Source organism: Populus trichocarpa, chromosome 1 (genome assembly GCF_000002775.5).
Source record: "Populus trichocarpa isolate Nisqually-1 chromosome 1, P.trichocarpa_v4.1, whole genome shotgun sequence".
Taxonomy (NCBI): Eukaryota; Viridiplantae; Streptophyta; class Magnoliopsida; order Malpighiales; family Salicaceae; genus Populus; species Populus trichocarpa.
This window is the reverse complement of record NC_037285.2, coordinates 34,409,192-34,420,870: the sequence shown is the minus strand read 5'-3', so window position 1 is coordinate 34,420,870 and position 11,679 is coordinate 34,409,192. Positions and strand designations below refer to the sequence as shown.

General features: G+C 37.0%; 2 protein-coding genes and 1 long non-coding RNA gene across 4 annotated transcripts; 2 read left to right on the top strand and 1 right to left on the bottom strand.

Annotated features, from left to right (window-relative positions):
• The first annotated feature begins 501 nt into the window (after positions 1–501).
• LOC7456208 (probable flavin-containing monooxygenase 1) lies at positions 502–3,914 on the top strand. Of its 2 annotated transcripts, none has more exons than XM_024611634.2 (5): positions 502–999; positions 1,690–1,930; positions 2,562–2,740; positions 2,866–3,215; positions 3,306–3,914. In XM_024611634.2, exons 1-5 carry the CDS (start codon positions 550–552, stop codon positions 3,652–3,654), a joined length of 1,569 nt encoding a protein of 522 aa, XP_024467402.1. In that variant the 5' UTR covers positions 502–549; the 3' UTR covers positions 3,655–3,914. The 2 variants fall into 2 exon arrangements, with proteins under 2 accessions (XP_024467402.1, XP_002298593.1); XM_002298557.4 differs by having other exon boundaries at positions 502–1,005.
• Positions 3,915–6,216: 2,302 nt separating this feature from the next.
• LOC112326968 (uncharacterized) lies at positions 6,217–7,180 on the bottom strand. Its single transcript, XR_002981006.1, has 2 exons — positions 6,748–7,180; positions 6,217–6,655 (listed from the first exon to the last, which is right to left on the bottom strand). It is a non-coding gene; the product is annotated as an uncharacterized LOC112326968 (long non-coding RNA).
• Positions 7,181–7,395: 215 nt separating this feature from the next.
• On the top strand, positions 7,396–11,256 carry LOC7467691 (glyceraldehyde-3-phosphate dehydrogenase, cytosolic). The gene is made up of 11 exons (XM_002298558.4): positions 7,396–7,690; positions 7,763–7,863; positions 7,985–8,100; positions 8,197–8,296; positions 8,785–8,931; positions 9,027–9,087; positions 9,174–9,271; positions 9,967–10,109; positions 10,412–10,495; positions 10,721–10,810; positions 10,944–11,256. The coding sequence occupies exons 1-11, from the start codon at positions 7,663–7,665 to the stop codon at positions 10,987–10,989; spliced, it is 1,014 nt and encodes a 337-aa protein (XP_002298594.1). The 5' UTR covers positions 7,396–7,662; the 3' UTR covers positions 10,990–11,256.
• Positions 11,257–11,679: the final 423 nt, after the last annotated feature.

The window sequence follows — 11,679 nt, the reverse complement described above, 5'->3', positions numbered from 1 at the left end:
AAGCATTGAGGAGTGTAGTGCAGACTGCAGACTATCATCATGCATGCGCACGTTTTACCTACCAAGAATGTGTAGGTTTGTATACCTTTTTCCCCCCTCAAGTTGATAAAATTTTATTTCCAAATGGATATTTGAACTTGAAACCTAAACTTAGAGGAAAGTGCTCTTCTGCCAAACATTTTGGTTACAAGTCTTTACCCAGACAGATACGCTTTTAAATGAAACAAGAGAGAAGGTAGCATGAAATTACAGCTCGTTTTGAAGACAATATAATATAGCTAGCGATCACATCATATGCATTAACCAAAATCAAAATGATAATAACATGAACTACTACTATTCAATGAAGCTACTCACTTAATAAGTATATATTACGTCACTAAAAAAACAAAAACAAAAAAAGCATGGTCACTTGAATCATTTCTTCGCATTTACAAGAAGAAAGGGTCACCTCCTCGAGCCCTATAAATAGGATACAGAACTTGAAGACCCAACATGCCAACACAAGCTATAAAACCTAGCTCTAGCTATATATCATCATACACCAAAATGGCTTGTGAGAAAAACCACATTCAGTGCTCCAGCAAAGTTGGGATCATTGGAGCAGGTATTAGCGGCATTGCTGCCGCTAAACAGCTTCGACATTACAGTCCACTGGTCTTTGAGGCCTCTAATTCAATTGGGGGTGTCTGGAAACATTGTTCTTTTAATTCTACTAAACTCCAAACACCTCGATGTGATTTCGAGTTTTCAGATTACCCTTGGCCCGAGAGGGATAATGCGAGTTTTCCTTCTCATGTCCAAGTTTTGGAATACTTGCACAACTATGCTACACATTTCGATGTGTTGAAATATGTCAAGTTCAACTCCAAGGTGGTGGAGATTCGGTACGTTGGTGACCGAACCAGCCAACTTGACATGAAACCAAAAGAGTATGGATCCTTGCTGAATGGCAATCCTGCTTGGGAGGTAGCTGTAGAGACTAACCAGTCCACGAAGGTTCAGGTTATTTTAATTCTCTATCAGTTACTACATATATACGTGCTTTAAAGAGTGTGCGTGTGCTTTGCTAATCGTCTCTCCCTTTTATTTTTCTAGTTAATATAATTATAGAAAGGTTCGAGTTCAAGACATCGTAAGAGATATAAGCAGTACCCACATCAATTAAGAGATTTATGCCTAATGAGTATTAGAACTCGATCGGCCATATATATATATATATATATATATTCCTTATTTATTGATATTTTTTAGTTTTTTTAATCATGTTTAATTAATTGCTTGATTATGTAGCCACGATTCTTCCTTGACTTCCCAAATAGTGAGATTTGAAATCTAATTATCTCTTAGAACAAAATCAAATAATTCAATTAATTGAATTATTGCTAGCTAGCTCTCAAAATGTTAGCTATTATTCAAATATATGTTATGTAATAAATATGAAAAAGTCTTGAATTTGTTGCTTACTTCTCAAAAAGAAAAGAGAAAAAGGCCGTCTTGAATGTTTCAACTTTTAATTCATTGAAGCTAAGAAAAGTTGAGATATCTCATGCACTCTAATATTGGAAAGTGGTTAATTAATAAACCTTGTTGTGTGTGTGTGTGTGTGTGTGTGTGTGTATATATAAATTTTTTTTTTTTTTTTGAGTTATATCATGATGATCTGACTTATGGAATATATACATATAGTGGTATGCTTTCGAGTTTCTCGTCGTATGCATTGGAAAGTATGGAGACTTGCCAAGAATGCCAGTATTTCCACCCCATCAAGGCGAAGAAGCATTTCTCGGCAAAGTCTTGCACGCTCTGGATTATGCTAAGCTCGACAAAGATGCTGCTCATAAGCTTCTCAAAGGAAAAAAGGTTGCCGTTGTTGGCTACAAGAAATCAGCTCTTGATTTAGCTGTGGAGTGTGCAGCTGCAAACCAAGGTATATCTATATATCAATCTCTATCACCACCTGTTAATTGATCGGAATTGGTCCTTATAAACGAGAACTTTCATGGTTATTTACTTTTGGGTTCACTTTATAAAAAAATACACTATAAAAAAGAGATTTTAAATAAAAATATTTTTATTATCATGGATTTTACCTTTTCTTTTCTGTATGTTTGGTATTTTTACGTGAATATAAAAAATAATTAATAAAATACCACTCATTAATTACTATTTGATTATCATAAATTTTTCCCTTATGAACTAGACTTTGTATTTAAAAAACAAAAAATAATAATTTCATGATTAATTTTCTTTTGTTAATTATTTTTTAGGGTAATAATAGGGGCATGACGCCATGTTTTCTTTTGTTAATTAGACTGAGAAGAGCAGTCAAAATGGTCAAAAAGTGGGAAAGTTTGACTTCCTTGACTTAAGGAACAAATTGCCCATCTTTTATATATTTATATAGGAAGTTCGTACGTTGGCCATTTGGGGTAGAGAGAGGGAGTGAGTCTCCTCATTTACTAATTGCCAAGGAAATTAATGCAATTAGGTGGTAGACTGGCTGTATTCACAGTAAATATTGTATGTGACGTGTAATTGGTTTTGTTGTTTCGATGAAGGGCCGGAAGGACAACCGTGCACAATGGTGATAAGGACTTTACATTGGACTGTTCCTTCATACTGGATTTGGGGCTTGCCATTTTTCTTGTTCTTTTCAACAAGGTCCTCTCAATTCCTCCATGAAAGGCCATACCAAACCTTGTTCAAGACCCTTCTGTGCCTTCTTCTATCTCCCATGGTATTTATATTTTGATCAATTTTAGTTTCTCCCTTCCATTAATGACGACATTAATATATAATATATACTATGATTGTTTATGGTAATCAAATATCATATTTATCCTTGATTAATTTCTTGAGCAGAGAAGAGGAATTTCCAAGTTCATAGAGTCTTATTTGGCGTGGAAGCTTCCCCTTGCAAAGTATGGGTTGAAACCAGACCACCCATTTGTGGAGGGTTATGCATCTTGCCAAATGGCTATCTTGCCTGAAAATTTCTTTGAAGAGGCAGACAAGGGAAATATACTGTTCAAAAGAGCATCAAAGTGGTGGTTTTGGAGTCGAGGAATTGAATTTGAAGATAAAACCAGATTAGAGGCTGATGTTGTGCTTCTTGCCACTGGTTATGAAGGAAAAAAGAAGCTCCAAGATTTATTACCAGAACCCTTTTCCAGTCTTGTTGTAGACTCTTCTGGGATCATGCCCTTGTACAGGTAAATCAATGTAAAATGATTTCACAGTGAATATTTTCTAGAAAATGATGATACATGAGCCTGATTAAATGGATAATACATATCTGGCAGGGGCACGATTCATCCATTGATTCCTAACATGGCTTTCGTGGGATATATTGAAAGTGTATCGAACCTGCACACCGCAGAGCTGCGATGCATTTGGCTAGCTAGACTAGCAGATGAGAAATTCAAGCTTCCAGGCATTGAAAAGATGCTTGAACAAACAAATGAAGAGATACAAGTCATGAAGAGGACTACCAGATTTTACAAGAGGCATTGCATTTCCACTTTCAGTATCAACCACAGTGATGATATCTGTGAAGAGATGGGATGGAATTCTTGGAGGAAGAAGAATTGGTTCTCGGAAGCTTTCAGCCCTTATAACAGCCAAGACTACGACGAAAACAAAGAAAATTAGTAGCATGATCATAATCCATATGTCTAGATTAATATAAATAAAAATAATTATAGTATCATAATCCATATTCTGTGGTCAGACATGCTCTAGTAAGAAAATATAGTATGATGGAATTACTTGTGTGTACTCTTGGGAAAGTGGAAGCTATGATCTACGTACGTCCTTGAGCTTCCTGTAACTTGATTGATAAATGATAAAATAAGGTTTTGTTGTAATTAATTCCTCAGTATATGATTATTAATAAAGTATCCGTTGTATAATGGTACACCCTGCTCCTTGTTCTAACCACGGTTATTAAATCATTTTCTGAACATGGTCAGCCTGACTTGGAAAGTGAATTTATAATTGGATTGATCCGGTTAAAATGTATTATTTTTTTTAATTGATCGAATTAATTTACTTAATTTATATCTTAATTTTTTAAACTAAATGATAAATCAGACCGAGTTTAAGTTCTATCTTGCTGAGGATTACACTTTATTACGAGTCTTTTGTTAACATTGCATTTCGCATTCTATATTTCAAAGTTACTAGTGATAGATTGAAGAGCATCCACCAGACATACCTAGGCTGCAAGCACAAATTGTAGGAACTCGGTGAAATCTACCAGTGAAGGAAACGTCGGCTCCAACAATTTATTGTTGTTGAATTTACAGCGGAGGATCGAAGTTCCTCCTCTTCATTGAGAACTTGCAACCACTTAGCTATTGTTAATTTATGAGCCATTTCCACCTGCTTGCTTTTTTGACTTTTTTCTGAGCTTCCAACACTGCTTGTGACATTTTTGTCATCTTGCGGTCTTGCTCTTTCTTAGCACTTGAGTCTTGACAATGCTAATCTGAACTCCTCCTGCAATTCCTCGAAAACATGTTGTTGTATCTCGGTTAGCAGGTCGTCTCTTTCTCTCCTTACTATAGCAAGGCGTTGTTCTTGAGTAATTAAGTCAGAACCTAATTTCCTTCTCTTTACCCTTAGATCCTCAGAATCCAACTCCTGTTACAATTCAGGCATTTCCTACACATTACTTGCTCATGGTTTGAGTCGTTGTCATTCTTTGGTTTGAGTCGTTGTCATTCTTGGCTCCTCATCTGTCTAGTCAATTGTTTGGGGTACTTTAGCATATAGAGACCTTAGAGAGGCATCATTTGCTCCATGGTTTTGTGGGGACAAAAAACAAAGAACACTGCTTGCACTCAGGATTTAGGTTGCCTATTGACAAAGGGTTCTTCCTAAGTAAATTCTTGATTTCTCGTAAATGTCTTTTTCTTCGTAGGGATGACTTGCAACGCTTACTCAAGTAGATTTGTAATTTTCGCTACCTCTCTTCTTAAATTGTCAATTTTTCTCTGAGGATTCATTTCTAACTGGGCCCTTTTTTCGTGTTTCACTTGCTTTTCTCTGAGGATTCATTTCTAACTGGGCCCTTTTTTCGTGTTTCATTTGCTTCTCTCTGAGTCTTGTATTGTAGAGTCTGAGAGGGAATTGGATTCAGGAGGGACATTTATTCTACATTCTACTACTGGAGCAATTTGCAAAGAAAATAAGCAAGAGATGCAAGAATGCATGATGATGGGTGCTAAAATGATTGTATTGGATATGGATTTTGTCTGATTCTGCCATGGTATACGGAACCGAGATCTGGTAAACTGCCTTGTAGATCCGTATAAAATTGAACCTTTAACGTGTATTAATCCATCCATTTTGAGAACAAAATTAAAGATTTTCATTCAATTAAAATGTGGGAAATAGCTTAACACATTATCCATACATTTTATGAAGTTGGTTTAAGACTCCCTTCATCCGAAATATGGAATATCATTTCAAGCCTTAACCCATATCACTTGAGAAGAAAACTTTAAAATTCTATTCATTTGAAAATTAGGTAATTTACATATTCTCCAACATCAAACCATTAAAATTTAATCCATCCATTTTGAGAATAAAAATTCAAAATTTCCATTCAATAAAAAATGTGGGAAATGTGTTGACGTATTATCCTTGCATTATGGGCAAGTAGTTTAGAAATTTCATTCATCTGAAAATATAAAAATAGCTTAATGCATTAACTCGTAGATATCAAAAATAAAATTTCAAGATTTTCATTCAACCAAAAATAAGAAAATATATGCAAAATGATCTATTAATTCATCATATAAATTAACTCTCTGTTTCATGAGTATGAGTGTAAATTGTGGAATGTTCTTAAATAGATCTTGATTATCTTGTTATCTATCTCATGAAATTTCATACACGTCGAGCTTGTCCAATAATATTATAAGGAGACACCTTAGAGGAAGGTTCTAACCATTACATGTAGATAGGTTAGGTACTAACCATGACCTTGTAGACTTTCAATAAAAATCGAGGTTTCATGAGTTCTAGTCCACAATGAAACCCAGTAGGACACCGGTAATTTTTTTATTGCTAGCTTAAGGCAATATGCGTGCAAAAAAAATAGATGTAGTAGGAGCAAGGGCATAAATTCATATCTAGACGAAGCAAACATGAAATGCATTCAAAACAAAATAATTGTATGAAAAAATCAAAAATCAAATTAAACAATTTAGAAAAAAAAACAAGTAAATATTCAGCATATAAAGCACAAAACATACATTATAATGGAATCAAACAAACAAAGTTTATTCCTTAAAGTTTCTAGTAGAGTTATCATAATGGCATAGAGGACATCTTAGTAAAGTAAAGTAGAGGTAAAATAGAAAATAAGGATATCATAGTGTCACGCAGAGTTTTAAAACCCGGACCGGTCCGGTGGGTCGACCCGGGACCCGGCCGACCCGGGCATGGGACCGGTCCGGGTGGAGGCAAAAACCCGCTTGGGAGTTGGCCCGGTGAAACCCGGTCGACCCGGAGGGTCGACCCGGGACCCGGGCCACCCGGTCAAACCCGCCTAAGACCCGGTCTCTTTTTTTTATACTTAATAGACGTTAATCGACGTCGTTTTGGGCTTGATTTTGCGCCACTGCTATTTTCGATGATAAAGCTGCAAATTTGACACAAAAACAAGAGAATCACAAAAGGGTTGTTCTTAGTTTCTTGAAAAAGTGGATAAACAAGTGGGTTTCTGTCAATTACCTTGTGATATTGTAAAAAGCGAAGTGTACAACAAGAAGAAGATAGTGGAGAGAGGAAGCTTAGAGAGTGCCATAACTGAGGAAGAACTTACGTTTCACCACTTCATCTCCTGGTTCTGGTTCAGCTAAAGATTCTTGCATTATCTTGTAGGGTCTTGTGGTTCTCTTTTAAGTGAATCTTTTAGGTAGGTTCTGGTTGTTTTTGGAGTTTGCTTGCTGGCCTCAAGAACGAAGAAAGAATTTCAAAGAACTCCACTTCTGACAAGAGTGAATGATATTGCTGGCCAAATCTTAATAATAGCCCCCCAACTATGTAGCTAATAACAATTTAACAAAAGGGGGAAGGACTGGAACAAGAGGAGGAGCCTTAGGCCCTTATGGTAACTTCACCTAGGGTGACGTGGCGAGTTCTGGCTGGCATTTTCAGTGAGAGAGACGTTAGAGAACTAGCCCACCAGACAGCACCATCTGTCTTTTTTTTATAGGTTTTTTTTGGGTTGACCCGGGTTAACCCGGGTCAACCCATCTGACCCGTGACCCGATCACTTGACCGAATCAATAACCGAATCGGGTTTCAAAACTATGGTGTCACGGAGTCTGTCATTATGTCAAATATTCTCTTCCTTCCAAGCTTACTAATTTTTGCATTTTCAAAAAAAAAATCTTGTTTTTGGAGTCCTTAACCAATTCTAAACCGCTGGTTATCGAAATCAACGGTGCATGATCCCTCCAATTTTAGGAAATTACGTGGTCATCACGTAATCACCGCCTCGACAAGTCCGCTCAACCTAACCGTTTCTTCTTAAGATCGCAAGAATCGCTCCTTAATTCCGTTGTATAATATTTATATATAAAGAAGAGCAAGCACCTCACTCACCATCACACTACACTTCATTTCTTCATCATCATCATCATAATGGCCAAGATTAAGATCGGTATCAACGGTGAGCGATTCAACGTCGTCGTCGTTGTGTTTAGTGTTTTTATTTTGTTTTTTAAAATCAAATTAAATGTAGGTTTTGGAAGGATCGGGCGTTTGGTGGCGAGAGTTGCTTTGCAGAGAGATGATGTTGAGCTTGTCGCTGTCAACGATCCTTTTATCACCACTGATTACATGGCACTTACTCTCTTTTTTATTTTACTTGAGCTTTCGTTTTCTGGCTCTTTTGAAATCTAACATCCTGAATGACATGTCGTCTGATCCGCTAATATATATTACGCTGGCTGTGTTTTTGTAGACCTACATGTTCAAATATGACACTGTTCATGGGCAATGGAAGCACGGAGATATCAAGGTCAAGGATGAGAAGACTCTTCTTTTTGGTGACAAGCCAGTCGCTGTTTTTGGTGTCAGGTATGACTAACTCTTTCTTTCTTTTTTTGAAGAATTTGTTAATCAAAGTACTTATATTACGAGGTGGTTTGATGTTTTGTTTCTACTTGTAATTAGAAACCCAGAGGAGATTCCATGGGGCGCTGCTGGTGCTGATTTTGTTGTTGAGTCCACTGGTGTTTTCACTGACAAGGACAAAGCTGCTGCTCATTTGAAGGTGTTTGATATTTTCTATTTTCATATTTTACGATATGGGTATCTGGATAATAAAGATTATTCTGCTTGGGTTTTTATTTTTTGAAATGCACTATTTCTCGATAGTTTCCTTCAAATCTTGAACTATGTTTTCAATCATTGTAACTTTTTATCCTGTTTTATATGCTGTAGGTTTGTAATGTGTAGTGTAAAAATGCATGTTCTTGGGTGGAAAAGGTTATGATGTTTCAAAAATCTGTCACTTGAATTTTTCTGGGAAATCGTCCTCTTATGATAGGGTGTGAATGAAGTTTCTATTGAATTTTCCATTTCTTGGGAAAACAAAGCTTAAAAGCTTAACTTTTTCTTATTGTTTTGAGGTTTGGTAGCTTTTACATTTTGAAGGATTTGTTAAAATGCATGTTGGTTGTCGAGCTGTTAGTTTTAGTTTTTAATATGTTTTTTGTGAATTGCATACGTATCTTACTTGGTTTTATGGTTTGATCCTAGGGTGGTGCAAAGAAGGTTATTATTTCTGCTCCTAGTAAGGATGCTCCCATGTTTGTTATGGGTGTCAATGAGAAGGAGTACAAGCCTGATCTCAACATTGTTTCCAATGCCAGCTGCACTACCAACTGCCTTGCTCCTTTGGCCAAGGTGGGCTCTTTCCTTTTCTCTTGTTGTAAAGGGATGACAATAAATTTTTTAGTTTTGTACTGACATCTTTCATGTATGTCTGTATATGCTTGTAGGTCATTCATGACAAGTTTGGTATTGTTGAGGGTCTTATGACTACTGTCCACTCCATTACTGGTGTGTGCTATGTTTTTATTTACTCAAATCCAATTGATGTAGACATTTTCTCCTTGACTGATTCTCTTATGTTCTATGTTATTCAGCCACACAAAAGACTGTTGATGGACCATCAATGAAGGATTGGAGAGGTGGTAGAGCTGCTTCCTTCAATATCATTCCCAGCAGCACTGGAGCTGCTAAGGTACTAATGACTGGCATCAAATAGTTCACCTGCCATTGCTTTGCATACGGCAAGCATTATTTTGAGCAGCAATGGTTTCTTATAGAAGTGAGATAATAATAGGCGAACCTTTGTTTTTTGGACTTCTTCTCGGACATCTTAAGTATCCATTGTCCAAAAACCACTTGTCTATTTTCACCATCAATCCTACCATATTTCATGTTTCTCGTTGTCTCTTTATGCCAAGAAGTAAAGATCAACAACCTCCTCATGGGATACCTATCTTACTAGAAAACTGCTTATCTGGATTTCTAATTTACTTTTGTATGCATGTTGTGCATCCCTTTTTATGTGATGATAGATGCATGATATTGTGTTATTTTGCTGTCATCGATGTGGCTAACTTGTCTCTAACCCTGAAAGAGGAACCTCTTGAGGATTTTTGTTATTTTTATCTACAAAAAATGAATGTATTGAATTTAGTTGTTTTTTGTTGGGCTATGAGTTATTTATTCTCTCAGTTATTTCGTTAATGACTCCTGGTTGTCTATGAATATAGCACCTAATCTAATTTTTTGGTGGGGCTTTAGACGGCATTGAAACTACACTTTCTCAAATTCTCTTTTCCTCCCCACTCTTCTCTTCTTTCTCTCTCTCTTTCCTTCTCGTCTGGCATCAAATCCCTTTATAATCTGTGTTATTTTGTGATTGTGTAGGCAGTAGGGAAAGTTTTGCCTGCACTCAATGGAAAGTTGACTGGAATGGCTTTCCGTGTTCCCACAGTTGATGTCTCAGTGGTTGACCTCACTGTGAGAATTGAGAAGAAGGCTACATATGACCAGATCAAAGCAGCTATCAAGTAAGGATCATAAACCATAAACCCTCTTCTTTTCATCTGTAATTATCTTCATCCTTTTTGTTTTGGTTTCTCCCCTGCATGTTGCTGTAGCCTGGAAAATCTTTGAATACTATCCAATGAAAAGATCATGAACCATTTAGTTTTTCTTATAGTGATTGAGTGGCAGTCTTTAAAGGGACTTCACAAATTACACTTACTAAATTGCCAGACATTATTCAAAGGGTAGCATTATATGATTGACTGTCCTATTGAAGTCTCTGATCGCTCATGCCTTGTGTCCTTTTTCTTGCTGTGTGATGCAGGGAGGAATCTGAGACCAATCTGAAGGGAATCCTTGGTTACACTGAGGATGATGTTGTCTCAACCGACTTCATGGGTGACAGCAGGTGAGGAGATCATGATGATATACAATTATGCATCGACTCCAAGTGACATGGTTTGCCCTTGCATAGAGAAAGGGAGGGAGTTCTCTCTATAAACATGAGAACATATCCCCTCGCATACTCTCAACTTCTTTTCAAAAAAAAAAAAAGGAAAGAAAAGGGTTTCCTTGTTCTATTATGGGTGGATTTAAAATTCATGCTGGCTTTTCAATGGCTGGAATTTGACAGGTCAAGCATATTTGATGCCAAGGCTGGAATTGCATTGAATGATAACTTTGTGAAGCTTGTCTCCTGGTATGACAATGAATGGGGCTACAGGTAATGGTTATTTCCAGACCTATTCAAAGCTATCTTGATTTTATACTTGGCTGATTTGTTGTTTCTTTTCTCTGTCACCTTGTCTTTCTTTTATCTGATCCTTAATGTTTTCTTATTTGTATTTTCCATGCAGCTCTCGCGTGATTGACTTGATCATTCATATCGCCTCTGTGCAATAAGCCGGCTCTGTAGTTCTGGCTGATCTTGCGATGGAGAGCCACCTCTTTTCGGCTTAGCATGCAGTTTAATATGAGTCAGGGTTAGGAGATTTTTGGGAATAATTATAATTGAACCATGTTATTTTTGGGACTGGTTATATACACCATGCGGTCTCTTTCCAACTTTTTACTTTGATGATCATGTTTCCTCTGTGTTTTCTCCCCTGATGCAAACTGGGAAACTGCTACAATTTTCTTAATTCTACGAGTTAATTTGGGTTTTGCTTACATCCTCGTTCCTTGCATCCTTTCCTCCGGCAGGAAATGCCTTTTTCACCTGTTATTTTACATGAATAATGTGGCTGTGGATGACATTGTTGATAACTTGAGATAAATTTCCTGCTGGTATTTGCCCTAGGCACGCCATGATTGCTCGGATGACCAGCTTCCCTCCACCCATGTTACGTATATTCTCTCTGTTAACAATCAATGCCTTTAAAAGTCCATCTTCCTCTAAAGCTCAGAGGCCCGATAAAAAGTCGGATCATCATCCTAATTTTTTTTGTGCACAGATGTTTATCTTTGGCGGTGCAAGGCGCAAAGGCCGCCTCGGTTTTGAAAATCTAGAACCAACAAGAAGAGATGGACATTAAAGCCATATGGGGCGCTCAAAACGTTTGTCGAAACCACATCCAGCAAACAACTAGCAAA